Source organism: Erpetoichthys calabaricus, chromosome 17 (genome assembly GCF_900747795.2).
Source record: "Erpetoichthys calabaricus chromosome 17, fErpCal1.3, whole genome shotgun sequence".
NCBI lineage: Eukaryota > Metazoa > Chordata > Cladistia > Polypteriformes > Polypteridae > Erpetoichthys > Erpetoichthys calabaricus.
This window is the reverse complement of record NC_041410.2, coordinates 44,477,152-44,503,676: the sequence shown is the minus strand read 5'-3', so window position 1 is coordinate 44,503,676 and position 26,525 is coordinate 44,477,152. Positions and strand designations below refer to the sequence as shown.

The 26,525-nt window shown below is 38.9% G+C and overlaps 1 protein-coding gene across 7 annotated transcripts in view; it reads right to left on the bottom strand.

Annotated features, from left to right (window-relative positions):
* Nucleotides 1-26,525, bottom strand: part of LOC114667840 (neogenin-like) — a 434,801-nt gene that overhangs the window by 52,918 nt on the left and 355,358 nt on the right. For all 7 annotated transcript variants that reach the window (XM_051920818.1, XM_051920819.1, XM_051920813.1 and 4 more), the window contains exons 10-13: nt 23,897-24,045; nt 15,420-15,558; nt 12,181-12,230; nt 7,163-7,307 (exon numbers count right to left, since the gene is read on the bottom strand). In XM_051920818.1, the coding sequence (XP_051776778.1) occupies nt 7,163-7,307; nt 12,181-12,230; nt 15,420-15,558; nt 23,897-24,045 (483 nt within the window). The remainder of the gene's footprint in view (nt 1-7,162; nt 7,308-12,180; nt 12,231-15,419; nt 15,559-23,896; nt 24,046-26,525) is intronic.

Genomic DNA, 26,525 nt, shown 5'->3' with positions numbered 1-26,525 from the left:
TAAAAGGAGAAGGGAGATATTTGGGATTATGGAAACTATAGAAGGATAAAGCTGATGTCACACACAAATTTGGGAAAGAGTTAAACCGAGATGGTTTAGGGATGCAGTTTAGTTTTGTGTTAGGGCGAAGAAAAACTGATCTAGTCTTTGTGTCGAGTCAGCTCATAGAGAATCATCAAGAAACAAAGGCTTTGAATACAGTGTATTTATTTGCAAAATAAGCAGTATTTATTTATTCTTTAGTGCAAAACAGTATTTATTTGCAAAGGTTTATGACAGAGTGCCACATCAAGAGGTATGAAGGTACAGGAGAGGGAAGGAAGTATCTTGGCAGTATATAAGGATTGGAGTGTTTTAGAAGTTAGAACAACAGACACAATCCCAGACAGAGTATGTCTGCATCAGGGATCTTCTTTAGGTTCTTACCTCTTTGATATAGTTATGGATGCGATAACTTGTGGGATAAAAGACCATGTCCCACTGGTGCACCAATGATATTGTGTTATGCAGCACTAGAAAGGAGGAAGTTGGAAGAATGGAAAAGGGCTTTGGAAGACAGAGGATTGAAGATTAATAGGAAGAAGATAGAATATATGAGGTTTAAGGATGATTAGGATTCAGATGTTAAAAACAATGGCTGCGCGCTTAGACGCTGCGGCTGTGTGCTCTCCGACTCAGAGTTTGGTTTTTCTACCCTGCCTGGATATATACACGTATAGCTGGCAGGATATTTTATCTATCGGCTAATGGAGTGAGAGTTGCTCGACATCCGAGTTTCTCTGCATCCACAACATTCTGGACGACATCGCACAGACACCGGGCTCTCCATGGATTACAATCCCAGCTTCGAGGAGCCAGCAGAAGCGCAAAGAACGTAAAGAAAAGAGGTGGTGCCGAGGCGGCGTGCTAGCGAGGCTAAGGAAGCAGCCACACAAACCACCGCTTCCAAGCATTTTCTCCTCAAATATGAGGTCTCTGGCGAACAAACTGAATGAGTGGAAGCTGCAGATTGCAATGGAAAAGATCATCAGGGACTGCTGCATCGTGCTGATCACGGAGACGTGGCTGAGTCCACTCATACTGGACATGGCTATCGAGATAGCAGGCTACACAGCACACCAGCAAGACAGAACCAGAGAGCTCCGGTAAGAAAAGATGAGGGGGGCTGTGCATTTCTGTGAACAATAGCTGGTGTACGAATTCCACCATAGTTACCAGACACTGCTCTCCAGACGTGGAATTTATGACAATTAAATGCAGACCCATATACCTCCTCCATGAATTCAACGCCATACTGCTAATTGCTGTGTATATAGGACCAGGTGCAAATGCTAGCTCGGCTGTGGGGCTTTTGCATGACATCATCAGCAGTAAACAGAGCAAGTATCATGAGGCTGTTCACATAATTTCTGGGAACTTTAATCATGCAGATCTGAAAGCAGTTCTCCCCAAATTCCATTAACACATAAAGTGTGCAACCAGGGGAGTAAAAACACTGGACAAGCTGTACACAAATATCAGACAGACCTATAGAGCTAAACCCCTAGCACACCTTGGCCAGTCTGATCACACATCCCTCCTTCTGATCCCTAAATATACCCCTCTCAGGAAACAAACTCCCACTATGACCAGGACTGTTACCATATGGTTTGAGGAGGCCTCCCAACTGTTGCAGGACTGCTTCCAGAGAACTGACTGGGAGGTTTTCAATCACCAAGACTAGGAGAACCACACTATGGCAGTCCTGGATTACATCAGGTTTTGCACGGACAACATCACCAGGGACAGACGCATAAGGATTTATCCCAACAGGAAGCACTGGATGACGAGGGAGGTCCAGAGTCTGCTGAAAGCCAGGAATACTGCTTTCAGGTCTGGGGATGGGGCTCTTTAAAGTGTATCCAGAGCGAACCTGAAGAGAGGCATCCGAGAGGCCAAGGCAGCATACAGAAGGAGGATAGAGGACCATCTGAGGAGCAACACCACCAGGCAAGTGTGGCAGGGTGTCCAGCACATCACCGGCTACAAATCCAGCAACTCCTTGGCCGCTGAGGGAGACGCTTCTCTAGCGGAGGAGCTGAACATCTTCTTTGCCCACTTTGAATGAGGAAGGTAAATCCAAGGAAGGCTGCAGGACCTGACAGTGTGGCTGGACGGGTGCTGAAAGACTGTGCGGATCAACTGGCCAAAATCTTCACTAGGATTTTCCAACAGTCCATGTCCAAGGCCACTGTCCCATCCTGCCTCAAGTCCTCCATCATTGTTCCACTGCCAATAAAATCCATCACAAACAGTCTGAATGATTTCCGCCCAGTGGCACTCACATCTGTCATCATGAAGTGCTTTGAGAAACTGGTGCGGAGTTATATCATCGCCTGCCTGCCAGCAGACCTGGACCCATTTCAATTTGCTTACAAAGCAAAGAGATCCACGGAGGACGCTGTGGCCACAGCCCTTCATGCTGCCCTGACCCACCTGGAGCAACTGGGGAGTTACGCCAGACTGCTCTTTGTGGACTTCAGCTCGGCATTTAACACCATTCTCCCACAACAAATGGTGTCCAAACTGGCAGATCTGGAACTTCCATCACCTACATGTAGTTGGATACTGGACTTCCAGTTTGGTCGCTCCCAGAGGGTTAGGCTGGGTCCCCACGCCTCCACTGCTCTCAGCCTCAACACCGGGACGCCACAGGGTTGTGTGCTCAGCCTGCTCCTCTACACATATGACTATGTCCCCACTCACCATAGCAATAAGATCATAAAGTTCGTGTATGACATGACAGTGGTCAGACTCATCTCGGGCAAGGAGAGAGCTGGCATACACGGATGAGGTGGAGCAGCTGTCAGAGAGTTGCAGAGTCAATAACCTGCTCCTGAACACCACAAAACCGAAGGAGTTTGTTATTGACTTTAGAAAAAACAAAACTGACATCCAGCCACTCATCATTGGAGGGGCCTGTGTGGAGAGGGTCCCGGTGTTCAGGTTTCTCGGCATTGAGCTGGAGGATGACCTGACCTGGAGCATCAACACCAAGGAGCAGCTGAAGAAGGCGCAGCAGAGACTGTATTTTCTGAGAATTCTCAGAAAGAACCATCTCCCCAAAAATCTGCTCCTTGCCTTTTATCACTGTTCTATTGAGAGTGTGCTTACGTACGGACTGTGTGTGTGGTTCGGCAGCTGCACTTCCACAGAAAGGAAAGCGCTCCACAGGGTCGTCAGGACAGCGGTAAGAACAACTGGTTGTACCCTCCCCACTCTGGAACAAATCTATACCTCCTGATGCCGCAAAAAAGCAATAGACATTTCACAGGATTCATCACATCACGGTCATTGCCTCTTCCAGCTTTTGCCATCGGGCAAGAGATACAGAGCAATGAAAACCAGGACAAACCACCTTAAAAACAGCTTTTATCCAAAAGCAGTCATGGCCCTGAACTCAGAATAAAACTGCTCCATATCATTCTCCCAATGTGCAATATAGACCTTAAGTCAACCAGAGCAATTTGTACATTTAACCAGTGCAATTTGTATATATAAAAAGTGCAATTTGTATATTTTGTAAAGTACTTTTATTACTATTTGGTTTATTATTACTGCGGTGGGTTGGCACCCTGCCCGGGATTGTTTCCTGCCTTGTGCCCTGTGATGGCTGGGATTGGCTCCAGCAGACCCCCGTGACCCTGTGTTCGGATTCAGCGGGTTGGAAAATGGATGGATGGATGGGTTTATTATTATTTTCTCTCTTCTTGTCTTTTTAACTCTTACACCTCACACTGAGTCGATTGCAACTTTAATTTTATTGTTCCTTTGTAAAAGTGACAATGACAATAAAGATCTATCTATCTGCAGTCACTTGGATTATTGCTATTTTACTTCAGTTGAATTGGGGTAATGGGGATTTACTGAATAAAACAGATGTTCTACAGAATAGTGCCTTTATTTTTAATCTGTATTCATTAAGTCATTTAGGAGTTTGGTAACCTTGAAAATTTCCTAACAACATCTATCTTGCTCAGAGGTTTTCAGTTTAAGCTTAACTCCATGTTGTGTAATTCTGGTGATGCCCTAGTTCATGGCAACGTCTTCCCAGTTGGTCTTCACTCATATAGGGCTTATGGTCTACACAATTTCCTTCTTTTATAGTGTAACTGCTCCCTTTTCAGTCCATAATTAACATTTATTTTGCTGTTTTCAGTACAACCTCACTTAATACGTCATTAGCAGCAAAGTCTGAATTCAGTTTAATGATAACCCAGCTATCAAGGGAAGCGATTTCCTTGATAAGATTACATGGAGGCTTGTCTTCTCTTTGAAATGGTCATACGAATATATAATATCAAATATATCCTTAAACGCCGGTCAAGCAGAAGAACTTATAAAGGTAATGTCATTTCAAAATAAATCTTAATTGTGGCTGTAAAACAATTACCGGTACTTCTTTGGTTAGAGAGGTTAATTTGAGATATTAGATTGAGCAATAGTGAAGAATAAATAATTTTATAAACCTAAGATAATTCTAATATGCAATAAAAGTTTGGAAGTTTAGTGCAAGTTTGTACCCTCTCAGGATGGTGATTCATACATCTTATACATTTTTTTTGTTTTTAGAACTTTAGAACAATCTAGATGAGAACAGGTCATTCAGCCCAACAAATCATGCCATTTCCATCACTTGAGTCTTCTAAAAAACATCAAGTCTAGTTTTACTAGTCCCCAAAGTTCTACTGTCTACTGCACTACTTCATAGCTTATTCCATGTGCCTGTGGTTCTCTGTGTAAAAAACAACAAAAAAAAAAAACTCCTAAACATTGCGTAAAACTTACCCTTAACAAGTTTCCAACGGTGTCTCCGTGCTCCTGATGAAATTTTAAAATAACAGTCATGATCCATGATACTAATTCCCTTCATAATTTTAAACACTGTGGAGGATTGCTGGCTTCCCAGTCCGGCCCTCACCCCCAGGCCGCTAGGAGGAGTCCTCCGGACAGCATATTCGTGCCCCGAGTTCCAGCAGGGCATCATGGACTTTGTAGTGTTGTTACACAGCCTTGCTGGATACCTTGGGGGCCGCCAGGAGTCACTGTAGGGGGGCTAGTGGGCCCTTACGTGCCCTATAACCCGGGAGTGCGTCACAGTCACGTGACCGGAAGAAACGACGTACTCCCGGGATGAAGAGGAGGACTGTTTGCCCTGACCCGGAAGGAAATGGACTTGTGGGTTGTGCCAGGAACCACTTCCGGGTCAGGGGCTATAAAAGGACTGTGGGAAGCCCAGTACACTGAGCTGAGCTGGGAGGTAGGGTGGCAAAGTGTCTGGGCGAGGAGGATTGGTTTATTGAGAGTATTTGTGATTTATATGAGTGTGGAGTGGAGGGTGCTTGGTGCACTGTGTGACAACAAAATAAATAGTTGTTGTACTTTTACCTCGTGTCTCGAGTGGTACCTGAGGGTGTTAGAGGTGGCTCCACGCCTCAACTGCTACAACACTTCAATCATTTCACCTCTTTATCTTCTTTTGCTTAAACTGAAAAGGCTCAGCTTTTTAAATCTTTCCTCAAAATTCGTCCCCAGTAGCCCTGGAATCGGCCTAGTCGATCTTCTCTGGACTTTTTCCAGCACTGCTATGTCCTTTTTGTCACCTTGAGACCAAAACGGCACACAGTACTCCAGATGAGGCCTCACCAGTACATTATAAAGCTTGAGCAGAACCTCCCTGGACTTGCATCCTACACATTAGGGCGCCATACTGTTTGGCAGTTGATAGTGTTGAGTCAACTACAATTCTTAAATCCTTCTCATAAGGTGCACTTTTGATTTTCAGACCTCTCATTGTGTATTCAAACTTATCGTTTTATCTTCCTACATGCAATACTTTACATTTACTTACATTAAATTTCATCACATACAAATTTGCCCAAGCCTGTATGCTGTCCAAGTCATGTCTTCAGTTTTAACTTGTTATAGCAGGAGTGTAGGACCAAGTTTTCCGTATTCAGTTATAACAAAGAGTGCACAAAAATGTTGGAAACACTCTTCAGACTTTTCAAATATTCAGATCAAGTAATTAATATTCTTACTGCCAACCGAGCACAATTGTTTGAAAATTAAAATCTATAGATTTAAAAAACGTTTCTGTTGAGGTCATTACACATTTGCTTCAATGTGGTCACTACTTGTTAGGGCTTACTGCTATAATGAATAAAAAAAAAAACAAACTTCTACAAAATAATTTATTGATTTTATAGAGAAATGAATGTTGACACTGTTTTATATGAAATGTGAATGACAGTGGTGTAAACTGTTCTGTTTCAGGTAAGAAAGACAGAGGTTTCAAGGTTAGATGGGTATACTCGCTGATAATGGAGACGGAGAGTGGTTAAGTGGGTTGCTTGTTGATTAGAACATGCAAGTATAAATTTAACAGTACTCTACATACTGTATGTGACAGTAATGACTCTATAAACCTATCAACTAAAAACCAGGAGACTGCTAATCCCAGAGATATGCCAAATTAATTTACTTATTAAATACATAAAACTGAAAATTATAACATTTAAATAATTTGTAAGTAGAATATGAATTTTTGAACTTTAATAAAAAAAAGTTTTCTGAAAAAAATTTCCAAGCATGTTAAACAATGGAAGGATATCACATATTTAGAACTAAAATCAACTTTGGTGAGCTTCTACCAAACAATGTCTTTAAGTTATAAGCACTTGGTCAGCTTTGGTTGAAAAAGAAAAAGAAAAAAAAATTGAAAAACAATCAGATATTACAAAGCATGCAGTGTTGGCTTTTAAAATGTTGTGCTAATGATGTTGTGCATGATTTCAGGGACTGTGTTTATAGCAGCCAGCTATCATATTATAGCAACCAAACTAAAGAATGCTGGCAAGAGCAAAAGACAAAATGACAAAGCAGTGAAGAAGCAAAATAAACAAAAATAAGATTGAACAAAACTTCAAACAAAACATACAATCCTAATATTATAATATTCAAATTCCCTTATGTTGAAAACCTTAATACACAGGTACTAAACTTTTAGAGGAAAAAGTATAAAGGTCAGAATAAATTAACAACTTTTGCCAGATTATAGCAATTGCAGTGTTTGAAGCCAAACAAAAAGATGAATATTTAACCCACCTCACAATGGACTCACCTTCTATAAGCTGAAATAGCTGGATGCCCCCTGTGCTTTCAGTGGTATCGCTCTTCCTCAAGCCTTTTCGGTATCGGATCTTGTACCCTGTGATTTGCCCATTATGAGTGCCAGGTGGTGGTGGCTGCCACTGAACCATGATGCTCTGTCGGACAGAGAGAAAGATTTAATTAACCAAAGTCTCATCTGATAAATAAGTAGTAAGTATTAGAAATTAATTATTTAAGAAGAGCCAATGATACCTCCTTTGATTTATTATTTATGGCAAATGACAACAGAGACACTTAACTCCAAAACAATATTTAGGTATTCTGATTGCATTAAAATGAAACAATTACAGCTGTTATTCTTTTTGTTTATATTGATTTTAGGAAGAAAAAGAATAACTGAATAAAAAAAAAAAAGATTTTCTTGAGACATTATTTTAACCGTTCTCTTCTACAAAAAAGTGCAGGTTTATTTAGATTAAGTGATGCAACAAATGGGGGATACTAAATGAAGGAAGAATACTTGTGCATTTAAACTCTGGAAAAGAAAAGAGTGACTTCTCTGAACATAAGAACCTAGTATAAGATATATGAGAAAGTAACATTAAGACTGGATTATAAAAGCTGTAGAAGTCTAAAAAAGTAGAAAAATAAAAGGTGTGTCTCTAAGAAAAACTGCACAATAAAAGTCTCTAAGTATTATATGCATATTCAAAAAGGCTCAAATCATTTTGTATCTGGCCCAAAACCAATCTTTGTAGAAATGTGTTAATTTCCATTGCTACAGGAATTGAATACCAGATTATAAATTAAAAGCTTTAGTAGCCCACACATCTCTTCTAGGCCATTTTTTTTTTTACTTTCGATCCCTGATTTTTTGACATAGATATTAAGAAGAAACTATTCAATTTTACAGAGCTTGCACTTTTAGCAAATAACTCATCCAGACAGCACATAAATGTCTACAAGACATTTACTCTATCAGGCTCTATTAATGCCTTTGAAATATTTATTTTTTTATTATGTGTTTACCTGGCTGTCTGGCTATATGCTTCGGGTCGTTATCATGCTGAAAGGTGAACCATTGTAACAGCATGGAATTCTTATGCACTCCATACTAGGTTTTCTTTAAGGACTTCTCTTGGTTTGGCTTCATTCATCCATCTCTTAGTTGTGACCAGTCTGCGTGCCCCTGCCTCTGAGAAGCACCCCCATATCACGAGGCTGCCACCAACATGCTTAATCGTAGGGATGGTATTAAGCAGGTGATTAGCAGTGCCTTGTCTTCACTAGACATATTGCTTGGACTTTTGCCTAAAGACATATTTTTGTTCATCGGACCAGAAAATCTTTTTCCTCATGCTCCACAAATGGTCATATGCCTTTTTACTCAAGAGCGGCTTCCGTCTAGTCACATTGCTGTGAACAGCTGATTGATGGAGTGCTGCTGAGATGGTTGGCCATATGGCAGGTTTACCCATCTCAGCAGAAGACTTCAAAAGCTCTGTTCGACTGATCATTGAATTCTTGGTCACTTCCCTGACCAAGGCCCTACTTGCCAGGTTCTCAGTTAGACCAGATGGCCTGCCCTAGGAAGAGTCCTGGTGCTTAGAAACTCCTTCCATTTCACAATTTTTGAAGCCACTGTTTCTTCAGATAACACTCAAAGCTTTAGAAATGGTTTTAGACCCTTGTCCCGATCTATGCCTCACCACAATTTGATCGCAGGTGCCTACAGTGAGTTTCTTGAACTTTATAGCTTGGTTTTTGTCCTGACATACAGAGGGAACTGTATGACCTCAGATACGTTGGTGTGTGCCTTTCTAGACAATGTCCAGCCATTCAATTTGCCACAGGTAGATTCCAAGCAAGTTCTAGAAACAGCAAGGATAATTAAAGCAAACAGGATACTCCTGACCACAATTTGCATCTCTAAACTAATAAACCTCAGGGATGGATATGGGTAACGGACGAGGAAAGTTGGATACAATTTAAACTATGGCGCTGTTATGTTGTAATGGTAGAGTGTTGTGCTTTGTACTTTGTGGGATGAGGTTCAACTCTTAATTGAATTACAGTAGTGTGCAAAACCATTCACACCCCTTGAAACTCATCATAATTTCCTGCATGACAAAAGATTTGTACACATATTCATCTACTCAGTATTTTAAAGAGAACTCTTATGCTGTAAAAATACATTTCCAAAGTCAAAATAAACCATTTTCTGTACATATTTAACTGAAGAAGAAAAACTCAAAAGTTAGTATTTAAACCTCTGTTTTAGAAGCTTCAGGTTTACACAAATGATAAATTAATCACAGACAAAACAAAGGTGACAGTCATTTGGCCATAATTAAACATAATTAGGTACTACTTGGGAGTCTTTTATATCACACTGAATATAAAAAGACCCCATTGTATGGTCCATTGTCTTTGTTGGACAATCACTGAAAAAAAGAAGACAAAGGAGCATTCTGCTAATGTAAGAAACAAAGTCATTGAAATGCCCAATGCAGGAAATGGCTACAAAAAATACAGAAGAGTTTGAATGTACTGTTAAGCACTGTTAGATCCATCATCAGAAGGTGGAAGGTTCATCGCAGCACCCAAACTCGCATTAGAATAGGCTGTCTCTCAAAACTAAACATCAGAGCAAGACGTTGACTGGTAAGAGAGGTGACTAAAAGAACACCTGCCACTCTCAGAAGTCTCTTTGGCTGAAATTGGAGTGAAGGTTCAGGGGTCCACAATTTCAAGATATCGCCATAAAACAAGCCTCTATGGGAGGGTAGCAAGAATGAAGCCATTCCTTAAGAAGGTCTACATGAAAGAATGTATGGCATTTGCTACAAAGCATAAGAAAGACCCAGTTAAGATGTGGGAAAAGGTTTTATGGTCAGATGAGACTAAAACAGAACTTTCTGGCCAGACTCCAAAGCGGTATGTGTGGTGTAAAACTAACATTGTCCATGCCTCAAGAAACAGTATACCTATGTTAAAATACAGTGGTGGCAGCATCATGCTATGGGGATACTTTTCATGTGCTGAGACAGGGAATCTTGTCAGAACTGAAAGGACGATGCATGGACACAAATACTGCAGGCCAACTTTTTCCAGTCCACTATAACCTATGGCTATGGAAGAAGATTCATCTTTCAACATGACAATGACCCTAAGCATAAGGCCAAAGCTACATTGGAATGGCTCAAAAACAGAAAGGTCAATGCTTTGGAATGGTCAAGTCAAAGTCTTGATCTTAACCCTATTGAGAATCTGTGACACTACTTGGTTCTCTACCAATTCTGTCAAGAAGAAAGGGGAAGAATCACACCTGAACAATATGCATGCCTTTTATATATTTACTCAAAAAAGAATTAAGGCTGTTATTGGAGCAAAAGGGTTCTTAACTAAGTATTAATGTGTAGGGCTTGAATACTTATGCACACAATAACTTGTTTTTTTTCTTTATTGAAATATCTACAGAAAATGGTGTACTTTGACTTAGGAAATGTTTTTTATAGCATAAGATTTCACATTAAAAATACTGAATGGATAAATATGTGTACAAATCTTTTTGTCATGCAGAAAATTACGATGACTTTCAAGGGGACTGATTACTTTTGCACGCCACTGTAATTCAACTCTGAGTATGTGTGCGAGTGTGCATCTGTGTTAAACTCAAGGACAGGAGAGACAGAATGTGAGTTCTCACAGATTGGGTGAGGAGGGGGAGTTATAAGTGAGTTCCGTTGATTTTGGACTGTTAGGAGTAACATATTTGAAGACATCAATTGGCATAGTGCATTTTATTAGTTAGAGATTTTCATACAGAAAAAGGTTGATACATGAACTAAATATGTGAATGAACTGCTACCACTACAGAAGGCAGCAAAGTCATCTCTATCAAACATCAGGCAACAAACATTTTTACACACTCACACTAACTTAAACTAAACCAAACTTTCATAAAGGTGTCTGCAGTTTGGCACTACTCTCTGATCATCTCATGCACTACAGTCCTTATTCAAAACCACATGCCTATTGGAGCAGGATATGCTTTTAGATTAAAGATTCACTGGATTTTACTGTTCACTGCACATGTGACAATACAGTTCTAGCGCTACATTGTCGCTTTTGCAGCACATTGAAGAATTTTAATTTAACATTTCCAGATTTCAGTTAAAATAGATTTTGCAACATAGTCTAACATTTCAACATGTATTAATTTCTTTGACACACTGCTTGAGTGATGATATCAAAGTGTCAAGATAAATATCTAATTCATTTTAAGCTAGTTTAGCGAGTCACTTTCATTTCCTCAGTAAAATTAGTAAGAAAAAAATGAATAAAACTCTCACTGAAGCAAAGCACAACTAAGTGTGAATTCATTAATATCCTCACAAGTTTCTCTAGGCTGTATGATATATCCTCTTTAGTGCCTGAGAGTGGATACTTAAAAAGTAATAAGAGGTTAATGACAAGTTGTGCTTTTTTACAAAAATATTTCCTGCTGTATACAAAAACAGACTTGTAATAAACCCAAATATGTGATTTTTACACTATTGGGCTTCAAGAACAATGGCAGATACACATATTTCTTACAGGCACAAAAAAGTAACATGAGTGCTCATGGTAAAGAAGAATGTGATTCATGTCCCAGAAGTATAACTTTGTCATGGGACTATGAGAAAATTAAATGTGAATTACTAAACAGTAAAGAACACTGTTGTTTATAATTTTTTTCCTTGAGTATTTCCTCATCAACATTCACAACATCATCTTTTTAATGAGTTTGAAAAGCACAGGGCAATATGGTTACATAGAAGCACACAAGAAGTGTTGCATGTTGTATTAAAAATTATCTTTGAAAGAGACAACCTCCAAAAACTAGGCAATGTTCACTACTGAGAGAATGACAGTCTAGATTTGAGTATCACATTTAGAATATTACTCCAAACTTGCTGTTTTCACACAGAAGCCCTTACTTCCTGCAGAGACCCAACACACTCCTATCAACAAATATTACTTTACCTTGGAGTTTCGCACTTCCAGTGTTAAATTCTGAGGAGGAGCACTGGGCACTAAAACAGAGACAAAAATTATGCATGAGAAAAAGGTACACATGTCTGAGTTATACAAGGTACAGTCAATGTCTATTATTGGCCACCATCTGACACTGCTGTGGTTGCTCACCATCAGAGACCTGTTACATGTACTTTTACAACATCTTCTATGAGAAATACTCTTGCTTACCGTGTGCAGGCAGTAACAATTATAGTGCTTCAATGAGCAACAAGATGACAAAATTTGATGACTGCTCATTGCTCAAAAGTGAAGGTTTTTTTTTTGTTGATGCACTTATTTCAAATTCATTGAACAATCTCTGCAATGAGTGAGTGAGCAAATGTGAGACACTATGGCTGTTACACCATAACATGAACCGTGCATGAACAGCTTGCAACTACGTTTGTGTTATAGGTCAGACAGTTTTGGGACTTATTCACTGCATAAGAACTTTAATGTGATAGATTCCAATTGTAACTTTTATACCCCACACAACTATGTAGATGTCCCACATCTACCTAACATTTCAAATTTTTTGGTGACTGAGAAGGTATAAACAGTGTAAAATACGTTTTTTTTGGCAAAGCTGATGAAAGTACAGTTATTTTTCTTTTGATGAGTCTTTGATATAAAATTAGCAGATGATCCAAAAGATTTTCATACCAACATGACAATGGCCTTCTGTCCATGTCTGATTAGTTACTTTAAACAAGGGAGAGCGGAAGTGCAAGCAGACTGTAAGACTGCTAATTTTCAACTGGTAAGTCATCCATTCTGACCATTTCACACCCCACTGCAAGTTTTACATAAGTTAACATTGCTTATTTAAATTGACTTTAATGTAAAAAGATGTGCTGTGTGTATTTGGTGTTTGTTTTGGAAGGATATTTAGTACTACAATAAATTCATTATGTTTTCATTTATTTTTTAAACAAACAGACAAAGAATCCTAATTAACAAAAGATAACACTTTGTAAGATGCAATTTTATTATTTTGCTTCCTTCCATGAATTGAGGCATTTGTTTACAATCAAAATTTGGTGCAAATAAATAGTCAATTGAATTTTTTTTGCATCCACTGACGTAAATATAGAAGAATATATGTGTGAATTTACTTTTGACTTTACTTCAAAGCCTGCAGATCAAAGGAAGACTTTTTCTATAAAGTACTTATTTTTTACAAGTAAAAGCCTACAGAAACTATAAAAGTGTATTCATGAGTGTAAACAAATTACAAAATCTTTTTTTTTTTTTTTAGTTCTCAATGATTTCATGCCATTGTGTGCTTCTGTGAGAGAAAGTGATATGTAGATCATCAGAAAACATCTCATCACTGTTTATATACTACAAAATATCTGACTAAAGGAATAAAACACATTATAGATAAAAAAAAAATATAAAAATCACATAAAACAAACCTGTTCTGTATACTACTAAGGTACAGTGGATCACAAGTCACTATTTAGTAAGTTTAACAAGAGATTTCTAGTAGCAATGGCCCATCCTGAGCCTTGACACAGAGGTGAGCTTATAGGCTCTCTGTAGCAATTTACTACTGTGAACCAGGTAAATAAGCAATGAAACAACCAAAACATACCATATCTTGGAAATTAACATTCGAGAGGGTCTCTTTGAAAATTCAATACATTTTTCATGTTCCTAGGAATGTTCAGTGCCTGTATATTCTCTGTGACATAGTGCATTATCAAACTGGAAGTGCCTATCTAAGCATAGATAAACTGTAGCCATGAAAGCATGAACTTGCTGGCAACGATATTGAGATATGTCTTACCACTCAGGCATGCTTCACTGGGCATCAGGGATCCTAATATATACCAGAAAAAAACATTTCAAACACTACCACAATGCCACCAATGTACTGAAGTGTCGAGACTAAACAATGAACAAGCATTCCTGTTGCTTCTGCCAATTTCTCATCCTTCTGTCAGAATATTGAAAAATGAATTGGGATTCAACTGACTAAGCAACATTTTTAATCTTGTAACAGTCCTGTGTGGATGCTTCTGTGCCCATTGAAAATGTGTTTTCATATTTTATGCTGACAAAATTGGCACTCAACATGGCCTTTGCCTGTTGTAGCTCAATTGAGACAAAGTTCAGTAAGTATGAGCTTAGGCATGACATCCTGCACACCAATGCTGAATTCGATATCCTGGTGTTTTTCTTGTATGATTCTCACCATTCTCCCTCGAATCCTCTAATCTGCAAGCTCTTTACATCCACAGGCTTTCCTATCTGGTAGGTTTTTTCTTTTCCTGCCTGATTTACTGTGCATCACATACTACTACCATGAGACATATGATGTGTTGGTAAGTAGTATTTGAGAAAGTGTAGTGGGTGTACCAAATAAACTCCAGACCCTTTGTGGATGTGAGAGTGTGAGAGACAGACAGACTCACTCTGTGAGAGACTGGTGAGAAACAGTCAACAGTTCAGTAGTGGAAGCACATCATCTCTGGATGGAGCAGTGAGGAAGCCACAATACAGATTTAGATTGTCTTAATGCAGGGCAGGGTTCATATGTGGGCACAGAGGCTTGCCACAGGCTATTCTGGCTTGGTGAATGAAGAGTTTATACATTGATCATTCATCTCAAAGTGTTTTAAAAGCTTTATGCCCAAGTGTCAGAATGAGACGACATGCGAGAGGGAGGCCATTGCCATAGTTCTGAGAGGTATTGACAAAATTAGCCAGCATTTCAATGAGACCAAAAGTTGCCACTTTTCAGTAAGTATAACTTCAAATGAGTCCTATGCAAGGCACAGTTATTCTCTGCCAAATACTGAATGGAAGCAAATATGAATGTTAGCAACACCTGCTAGATGGCTCTTCTTCTGCTATGTTCCCTTTGAGCATCAGTTGTTTTTGTAGGGGGGAACACTTCCCTTTTGATTCACACTGTGTACAGCTGTTAAATATGTGCTCCTGAGAGGACTTATTGAGCAAAATTTTTATTTTACATTCTTTCAGGTTTTATTTCATATATGAGAAAGTGTGCTAATAATATCAGTTGCGTAAGAGTCAAACAGTTTATGGAAGAAGCAAAACTTCATAGTAGGTGCCTTAGAACTGATTAAATCAGTCAATAATAATAAGAATAAAACACAAAAATAGGATGTCTACATATTTTTTAACTTCTCAGTTAGCATAAAATAAAATCAACAGCAGTCATTTTTCAAACCTACCATCTGAAAATGTCCTTGCCACAACATCCTCTGTAGATACTCCTAAACCATGCTTGTTGTGGGCCACCACTCGAAAACTATATTCTGCATATTTCTTCAGACCATTTATAGTATAAGATAGACTTCCAACATCAACAAACTTGAAAGAAAAAACAAAGACAAAAAACAATTACATAACAAATAAGAAAACATAGCAGGGGTGTCACTCAGTGAAAATTTCAAACTCTCCTCATAATCACACAGATATCTTCCTACAGTCTAAACACATGGTGTCAGGTTTTCTGTGAATCCAATCCAGTTATACAAAACTTTATTTTTTCTCCATTAGTTTCACCTCTAAAAGAAATTATTAAAATTGACCAGCAAGACAAACAACACGAAACAGTAAACAGTGTGACAGCATGAATTATCTGTAATATTACTATTTATATTATTATTATTATTATTTAGATATTTTATGTTTATTCTTTTTATATATATCTCAAATATAAGTAAGGTAAGAATACTGATTCGGTGCACTGGATATAGAAGGTATGAGAATTAAATTCCCTACAAAATTATAATAATAACAACAATAATAATAATAATACCTTTCATTTAAATAGCGCCTTTCCCATTCTCAGGTTGCTTAAAACAAAATAATACAAATAGCTTCTGCATAGAAGAATAAACCAGAGGTGTCGATTCTAAATTGGCCCTAGTGTATGCTTGGTGTGTGGGTGTGTTTGTGTGTGTCCTGCGGTGGGTTGGCACCTTGCCCGGGATTGGTTCCTGCCTTGGGCCCTGTGTTGGCTGGGATTGGCTCCAGCAGACCCCCATGACACTGTGTTCAGATTCAGCGGGTTGGAAAATGGATGGATGGATGGATGGATAATACTAAATTCAATACTAAAATAAATGCTTGAACAAATCACATAATTCATGTTATAATACACACACACACAACTTCTCCTGAGCATCTGGAAAGAAAGATAAACTGAAAGAAGGAGCAGAGAGTTAGGTTAAGGTAAAAGCCTTCCTGAACAGATGAGTTTTACGTGTTTTTTTTTTTAAAGAATGAATGGAGTCAGCTGATCTAATCAATTTCAGATGGTCATTCTAAAGCCTGGGCACTACACAGCTGAATGCCCGGTCACCCATAGAGTGCAGGTAAGTATGGGGAACAAGATTGTCAGAATCAGAGGGTGAATTACTGGGTAAACAGGAGGATAGAGATGGAAAAGGTCACTGATGTAGTCCGGTACAAGGCCATTTAAAGCTTTGTAGGTTAATAAGAGAATTTTATATTATATATGTAAGACGCAGGGAGCCAGTGAAGCAAAGCAGGATGGGTGTGATGTTCTCGCTGTTGCCGGTTAATGTAAGGGCTCTTTATATGATTAGAAGTGGCAGCTTCCAGTAGGGAGTTACAATAATCAATGCGAGATGTGATAAAAACATGGACACATTTCTCAGCATTTCAAAAGGAGAGGAAAGAGAGAACACAGGATATGTTAAAGAGATGGAAGTAAGAAAGTTTCTTAATGTGGTTTATGTGGGTGGAGTAAGAGAGGGAGGAATCAAACATGACACAAAGATTCCTTGCATTAGAAGGTGGTCTAATGAGATCACTATCAAGACTGACTGAAAAGGAGCTCATTTTCTTAAATCGTCCTTTAGTGCCATTTTGCAGGAGTTCAATCTTGGTGCATCTAGGTTTCAGTTCACTGAGGCAAATTGTGGGTTGAGAAACCTCTGATGATGTTTCACTTTTAACACTAAAGCAGAGTTGAGTATCATCTGCATAAAAATGATAACCCACTCCAAAGCTATGAATAATATGGCCAAGGGGAAGCATATAGATACAGAAGAGCAGAGGGCAGAGGACAGATCCTTGAAGAACTCCTTGTGTCCAGAGTCTGCTACTATTATCAAATCAATGGTTACTCAAAGAAGGGCAGTTTCACAGCTGTGTTGCACTCTGAAACCAGACTAGAAGGGTTCCATCAAATTATTAGAAGTTAAGTAATTGGTGAGTTAGGAAGCTACAACATGCTCAACAACTTTTGACAAAAAAGGTAAGTGAGAGATAGGCTGAAAATTGTTAAGACTGACCACATCAAGACCAGACTTTTTTTTAACATTGGGGTTACCGAAGAGATTTTAAAAGTGGCTGGTACAAAGCCGGTGTCAACGGATGTATTTATTATTGTTATAATAGTCGGGATTGTGGCATGAAGGCAGGATTTAAGAAGTGTGATGGGCGTGGGAGGATAATAAGTAGTGGAATTTAAAAATGTACATTTTGAGAGTTAGTGAAGGTCTTTTTTCTGTAACAATGAACAGAAATTTTAGTACAGTGGGTATTTTATTAAAATATTAAAGCATTATTTTTTACTGGGTTGTGAATAATCATTTCTGTGTAACACGTTCATTGGTCATAACTTGCCACACTGGATGTGGTGTTTGACAGTGATTAATATCAAATAATAAAACATGATCCAAGAACAGATATGTACATTGTGCAGATGGGTAGAGAATTAAAATCAACTCAGAAAAATATGAAGTATCAAAAAAGTATACTTTAATGTTATTTATACCATTACCTAATTTATTAAACAGTTCTGGAAACACACTCATCCATTTTTCCAAACATTAATATTTATATAAGATCACAATTGCTGGGTGTAGATTTGTCCAGAGATTGTGTTAACAGCATAGGCCTACTACTCATCAGATGAATTCAAAGTGACCAGTCAGCCTGATAAACGCACCTTTAGGCTGTGGGAGGAAAGCTGAAGGCACTGGGCAAAACCTGTACAGATGTTGAGAAATCCTGCAAACTCTACAAAACAACAGCCTGGCTGATATTTGAACTGTGGAGGCTACAGCTGTGAGATAGCAGTGCTAATCACTCACAGTGCTTTGTAAATTTCTGTAGATATACATATATTTTTAATTTAAATAGATAATGCAAAAATATATACGCAATGGCATTCAAAAGTTACTGCTCACGTAACTATTCACAGTAACAGACATTTCAAACAAGGGTATTCAAACGTTTGCATGTCACCGTATTTGGAAATAAACTAGGCAGCAAAAACTACACAGGTGGACAAGAAATGACGTGAATTAGAATATACAGGTGGAATCCTGTTATAATGAAACTCACTGGACCATAAAAATATTTCATTAAAACGGATATTTCATTATAATGAATATGGGGAAAATATGTATTGTGAACAGGGCTGCTGGCAATTCGCCATGTCTAATGGCAGTGGCATAAGGACAGCTCCAAAGCTGCTCTGCTGTTTCGCTGGTAAACAGTAAACCAAGGGCAAAGCAACTGAATGTCCTCTGCGGTATCAGGCTTACCGTGTACCATGCTTGTCGCACAATATTTAACATTTAAGACCAGTCTCTGATCTGCTCTTCCTCATACTCTCCTGATCTCTCTTCTCCATACCATGTCTGCCACAGGTGTTCTTCTAACCTGAAGAAGGGAACTAAAGCAGGACGATCTCCCGTGTTGCAGCTCCTAAAAGCTCCTATTCTGAATGAAGTCTTGAGACTGTACCTGCCTTTACTATACAATAATAAAACACCTGTATTTTCCATGAAAACCTGGACTCAACCCCATCTCTCATGCAACTCTGTGACCATAGCTTGGCAATACTTGTACTGAAAAACGGAGCTTCTTAAACTGCAAAAAATATTTTATTTGAAAATGCGACATTACATGCAACTTTTTTTTAATAGATATACAGGTATGAATACAGGTATGAAAACAAGACATTAGGTGTAACTTTTTTATAGAAATACAGATATGAGGTACAACTTATTTATCCTAGTTTGTGTTATTTTACCTTTCACGATCTCAAATGGTGCGACTCAAACCACCTACACCTGAACACCAGCAAAACCAAGGAGTTGGTGGTGGATTTTAGGAGGCCCAGACCCCTCATGGACCCCATGATCATCAGAGGTGACTCTGTGCAGATGGTGCAGACCTATAAATACCTGGGAGTGCAGCTGGATGATAAATTAGACTGGACTGCCAATACTGATGCTCGGTGTAAGAAAGGACAGAGCCGGTTATACTTCCTTAGAAGGCTGGCATCCTTCAACATCTGCAATAAGATGCTGCAGATGTTCTACCAGATGGTTGTGGCGAGCGCCCTCTTCTACGCGGTGGTGTGCTGGGGAGGCAGCATTAAGAAGAAAGACGCCTCACGCTTGGACAAACTGGTGAGGAAGGCAGGCTCTATTGTTGGCATGGAGCTGGACAGTTTGACATCTGTGGCAGAGCGACGGGAGCTAAGCAGGCTCCTATCAATTATGGCGAATCCACTGCATCTACTAAACAGTGTCATCTCCAGACAGAAGAGCAGCTTCAGCGACAGACTGCTGTCACTGTCCTGCTCAACTGACAGACTGAGAAGATCGTTCCTCCCCCAAACTATGCGACTATTCAATTCCACCCGGGGGGGGTAAACATTAACATTATACATAGTTATTGTCTGTTTTTACCTGCACTATTATCAATCTTCAATTTCATATTGTTTTTTGTATCAGTATGCTGCTGCTGGAGTATGTGAATTTCCCCTTGGGATTAATAAAGTATCTATCTATCTCAAGAAGTGTGTTAGTGGTAATCAAGATTGTGACAAAAATCTATTTACAATCAGCTAAACCTAATGGAAATAGTCTCTCCTCTTACACGGAGGTCTTGTAAAATACTAAAGCACCCACAGCACTTAGAAACTATTCTTCATGTGTAGAGGGGGATTTAGACCTTAACCATGAAGTCAATGAAACATCTGGGATATTGATCTGGTCAGTTACATAGCAGAGGGGGTTGTTAATCAGTTTCAGCTGCTTTGGTGTTAATGAAATAACAACTGGTGCACTAGTTGGGCAACAATGAGACGACCCCCAAAACAGGAATGGTTTAACAGATGGAGGTCACTGACATTTTTCCCTCCTCATTTGTTTTTTTCACTCGTTTTGCATTTGACTACAGTCAGTGTCACTACTGGTAGCATGAGGCGATACCTGGACCCTACAGAGGTTGCACAGGTAGTCCAACATCTCAAGGATGGCACATCAATATGTGCCATTGCCAGAATGTTTGCTGTGTCTCCCAGCACAGTCTCAAGGGCATGAAGGAGATTCCAGGAGACAGGCAGTTACTTTAGGAGAGCTGGACAGGGCTGTGGAAGGTATTTATCCCATCAGCAGGACCAGTATCTGCTCCTTTGGGCAACGAGGAAGAGGATGAGCACTGCCAGACCCCTACAAAATGACCTCCAGCAGCCCACTGGTGTGAATGTCTCTGACCAAGCAATCAGGAACAGACTTCGTGAGGGTGGCCTCTGGGCCAGACGTCCTTTAGTGGGCCCTGTGCTCACTGCCCGGCACCATGGAACTCGATTGCCATTTGCCATAGAATACCAGAATTGGCAGGTCCACCACAGATGCCCTGTGTTTTTCACAGATGAGAGCAGGTTCACCCTGAGCACATGTGACAGATGTAAAAGGCTCTGAACAGGCCGTGGAGAATGTTATGCTGACTGTAACTTTGTTCAGCATGACCGGTTTGGTGGTGGGTCAGTGATGGTCTGGGGAGGCATATCCATGGAGGGATGCACAGACCTCTACAGGCTAGAAAATGGTACCTTGACTGCCGTTAGGAATCGGGATGAAATCATTGAACCCATTGTAAGACCCTATGCTGATGCAGTGGGTCCTGGCTTCCTCCTGGTGCACGACAATGTTCAGCCTCATGTGGCGAGAGTATACAGGTAGTTCCTGGAGGATGAAGGAATTGATACCATTGACTGGCCCCCAGTCATTATGTTTCAGCCCATCCGACTCCGCCAGATTGCACCTCAGACTTTCCAGGAGCTCAGTGATGCCCTGGTCCAGATCTGGGAGGAGATCCCCCAGGACACCATCCGTCATCTCATTAGGTCATGCCCCAATGTTGTCAGGCACGCACAGAAGCACATGGGGGCCATACAAACTACTGAGAACGATTTTGAGTTGCTGCAATGAAATTTTGGCAAAATTGACTAGCTTGCCGCATCATTTTTTCACTTTGATTTTCGGGATGGCTTTGAATTCAGCCATCTGTAGGTTGATAATTTTCATTTCCATCAAACAATGTGGCATCCTTTCATTCCTAACACATTACCCATTCCATATCAGTATAGATATCCAGCATGATTTCTTTTCCCATTGAGATCTGAAGTGTTTTCTAAGTGTTCCTTTAATTTTCTGAGCAGCTTGTTTAGATATATATATATTCTTCCATGACAAGTAGTCCACATCCAGTTTCCTTCTAACTGGACCCAATATTTCCATTACAGGTTAACAAGAAGCCAGATAATAACAGCATCAGATGCACAGCAGGTGCAAGCCCTGGATAAGCACAGCACACTGACACACAACTACATTTGGAGCTATCAACCTACACTTACACAGATCTTTGTAGACACGGAACACACATGAAATGCATTATTTATCCTATACAACTCTAGGTACCTCACTCCCTGATAATCAAAGCTTAAGTAGGGAGAGCTTTTTGCCCTTTCTGTGGTGGTGGGGGAATGGTTTAGCAGGCTGCTTGTGCTTATCGACACAATTACAAAACAAAAGATGCTGAATGGAGAGGTGCGAAGGGATTTAATATTTTAAAAGGAAAACATTTTTCAATGTTCTTGGATCAGAAATATTAACATTTTTATTCAAATAACACCAAAATACTTAGCATACAGTTATATCTCGCTGTAGCCTGTGGAATCAGCATTGTCTTATTCAGCAAGATACCATGAGAACAGTTCCTGAAAGCAGCATCAGCTGTAAGAACAACTAAAGACTAGAATTATGAATAACCAGCATCCAGCCCCACCCCAATTATCCAGCCTCCAGTAAAGAGGACTTAGTATGATTGAGAAGATGATTGGGCATTAATGCTATCAGTGTGCATTTGAAAATAATGGCCAGCTCTTTCTTTATTAACTGTAAAAAATCAACGTCATTGTATTAAAAAGCTCTCTTTGAATATAGAAATTTTTGTAAGGCAGTTGTTTCCAATACATATATTGCACAAATATACATGTAAAATATTTCTTCTACATATGTCATAAACCTCTGTTAATATGACTTTTAACTTACACTCCAAAATGTATGCAGGAATAGAAATGAAACTAAACACTCTCTTTGCACCTCTAGCTTAGACCCTACTGAATCTTGATTTTGGTGTTTTTATAGAACTTCATCCACTTACAACTCTTTATATTTTCTAGGATGAGTCCCTCTTGCTCAATGTTCAGTCTAATGTAATAAACTCTAGTACACTATTAGACTGCCTTCTTATTATTAGAATTTAAAACTAAATTCACTAAATGGAAACTCTTTGTTTTTAGTAAATGTACAGATTAAACTATTTCACCCTCCAAAGCAGGCAGCAATTTTTCCATCTGTTCCATTTTCTCCAAGTTGTTAGGGAAGTCATATTCATACATACTGTACATAAAGTATTATTATTCTATCACAAACAAAAATGTAAAAAGTCTCAAAAGAACCAAAAAGACCTGTGTTTTTAGGCCTGAAGCGGAAAAAGATTGTTATAATCACACCAATTTAAAAAAAAAGAAAGCTCTTACAAAAATAAATGCATGCATATAATGTGATATCCTCTAAATGGCCATTTTTAGAGGATCACAAAAAGACACTGGCAAATAAAATTCTAGATGTGGATCCTTGAAAGGAAGGGAGATTCAGCATGAAAAAAGTATCACCAAATGAAGCACTCTAAGAATGCCTAGTAAAACACAGCAAAACAATGCATTTTAAAAATGTAAGCAACACATTTCAGTGACATTATTAAATTCTGCAGACTATACACATACTACAGCCTGAAAAGGTGAGAAAAAAAATCACATTTGCTAACACGCATGAATTATGGGAGAGATAATGGTCTATACCAAGTGACATTGACAAGGACATATAAAACTGTCACTTTCACACTCTTAAAAACATAGATAAATGCATTCTTAATCTGCATGAAGGCAATTAACACTGGCTCAGACATATGAGGAAAAGGTCAACTGTCTGTTTTTATCTGTAATCATCTACTCTGAATCACACACTGGTCTGTAGGTAAACCACCCATTTTACATACTGAGAATTTCACAACTGAAAAGTGATTAATTAGCCTTGATACTGTGTATGTGTTTTTATAAAGTGTTTTTATATCTGTTGATAACATAAAAAAAAAAAATCAAAATTATAAACTGATTATACCATGGTTTCACTAGCTGCTACATGCTTTCAAAACAGCTATTTATTTCAAAAGAAACATAAATCTAAAATCATAAGAATGAAAAGTTTTATTAAATACAGTATTATCTAACATAATCAAGCAGACATGCTTTGTTCACAGACATTTTTAAGTAACTGAAAATTATTTCAGGTTGTTTTGTTTTTTTTACCTGCTCATTGCCCATTCCTTTCTCCATGTAATATAGCTTGTAGTTCTGAATCTCTCCATTGCCTGACAGCGGCATGTCCCAGGTCACAGTGATGGATGTTGGGGAAGTGGCAAATGCACGCAGGTTGGGCGAAGGTCCAGGGACTTGAACTGTAATTGAACAAAACAGAATATACATATTATCAAAATATTTTTCTCCAATGATCTGAGACTGTACTCATTTGCTCCGACTAAACATCCCAATTTATCAACCATTCACATTACACACACACACACACACACACAGCGCACAAACACACGCACACACACACACACACACACACACACACACACACACAGAGTAAGACATTAAAACTTTATCTGCCTTACTCAATACAGTATTATGTCAGTTTCCTCATATCACTTGGTAAGTATAGAGTGTGCAGTGTATAAAAGGCAGTTCCTTTATCACCATACAATTTATAGCAAATAAGGTAATTTATTAAGAAGCCGAGTATGCTGTTCCGGAGTAGTCAGACCTTGACCCACACATACTTAATAATTATAGACCCATATCACATTTACCCTCTCTCTCTAAAATACTTGAAAAAATAGTCGCCAATCAGCTTTAGTCACACCTTACACATCACAATTCATTTGAGAAATTCCAGTCTGGTTTCCGCACTGGTCATAGTACAGAAATGGCACTAACTGATATCCTCTGATGAAGGAAACTCCACTGTAATTATGTTCTTAGACTTAAGCACAGCATTTGACAGCATTGACCATTCTATTTTACTGCATAGGCTAGAAAATGATGTTGGGCTTACAGACACTGTCCTTGCCTGAATTTATCGAATCGATTCCAGTATGTACAGAAATGTGCTGACAATACTCCATCATTATACACAGATGTAAGATATGTTGTCCTGCAAGGCTCAGTACTGGGACCTTTACTGTTTTCACTTTACATGCTTCCACTGGGATCTATCATTAGAAAACAATGTTAATTTTCACTCCTACGCAGATGACACCCAGCAATACCTTTCTTTTAGACCAAATAAAGTTTCTCCGATGTTGTCTTTAATGAGTTTTGTTAGTGAATTAAAGAAGTGGATGGATGAGAACTACTTGTCTTTAAACACAGATAAAACAGAGATGTTAATTATTGGAGGGAATGATGCTGATCACAATATTTTGTCAACATTTAACTCCGATGAAACCACCATTAATTTTTCTGAATCAGCTCACAATCTAGGAGTTATCTTTGACTCTGGCATGTCATTTAAAGTGCACATTACAAAGTTGTCTAAATCATGTTTCTTCCATATTAAAAATGCTGGGAAATGAAGGCATTTTCTAAGCAAGCAAGATACTGAGAAATTAATTCAGGCATTCATTTCTAGTAGGATTGGCTACTGCAATTCGGTGTTCACTGCCTGCTACTATAAGAGATGCCCCTTCAGTCTCAGCTTTCAAATCCCGGCTGAAGACTCACTACTTCAGTTTAGCATATCCTGACTAAAGCTGCTGATTAACTGTACAGACTGCTCTCTGTTGTTAGTCATTAGCATTAAAACATAATTAATATCACAGGTATAATTTTTACTAACCCTCACTTATTCTGTTTCTCTTCTTGGTTCTCAGATGTGCCACTTGGTGGCACTGCCCTATTACCAAGTTATTTTGCCTGACAAAGGTAAAGTCACCTCTGATGGAGGATCGCAGGAATCGTTGGGTAGAGGGGTCCTTTAATTGGACTGACTGGCCTAATGCTGATTCAGCTGTGGAGTGGCCAAATGGGGGAGACAGCTTAATGGCTGAGGTCTCCAGGACTCTGAATAAATTCAAATCGCATTATGTAATATCATCTACTGTTGAATTCTGCTGTGTATTTGTAATATTTCTATTGTACTATTATATTGGATTGAGGATTACTTGTGCTATGTTCTATGTTTTGTATTTACCCCCCTTTTTTGACACCACTGCACACCCAAACTACCTGGAAAAGGGTCTCTCTTTGAACTGCCTTTCCAGAGGTTTCTTCCATTTTTTCCATACAAGGATTTTTGGGAGTTTTTCCTTGTCTTCTTAGAGAGCCAAGGCTGGGGGGCTGTCAAAAAGAAGGGCCTTTTAAAAGCCCATTGCGGCATCCTTGTGTGATTTTGGGCTATACAAAAATAAACTGTATTGTTTTCTACCAATGTTATTAGAATATAGCCTAGTATAAATGCTGCTGTATTATTAGCTACATTGTGGCTGCTAAAGAAATTAGATAAATGCTGACATTTTCAAGCAGGATGTCCATATATCATATTCAAATGTGCATCGGTACTGATTTGACATCACTGAGGTTCACTAACTTTACCCATCATTGCTGATGATTTGTTTTCTGTGATACCCCTGAGATTTTGTACCACTGTATACAGTAGGTTATCAATTAAATTATAACAATGAGGTTGGGTAGAACAATAGATTATTGCAGTGTGTGTGATTTGTTTTGTCTTAATGCAAGACAATTCTGATGTTTTCAGGGCTGTATGGACACAGAAATCTGATTTCTTCAAATTAGATTTTGAGTCACTTTCATATGTGGTCCTAGATCCAATATATTTATGATATGTGGCAACGCAACATGAATGAGAACGGTT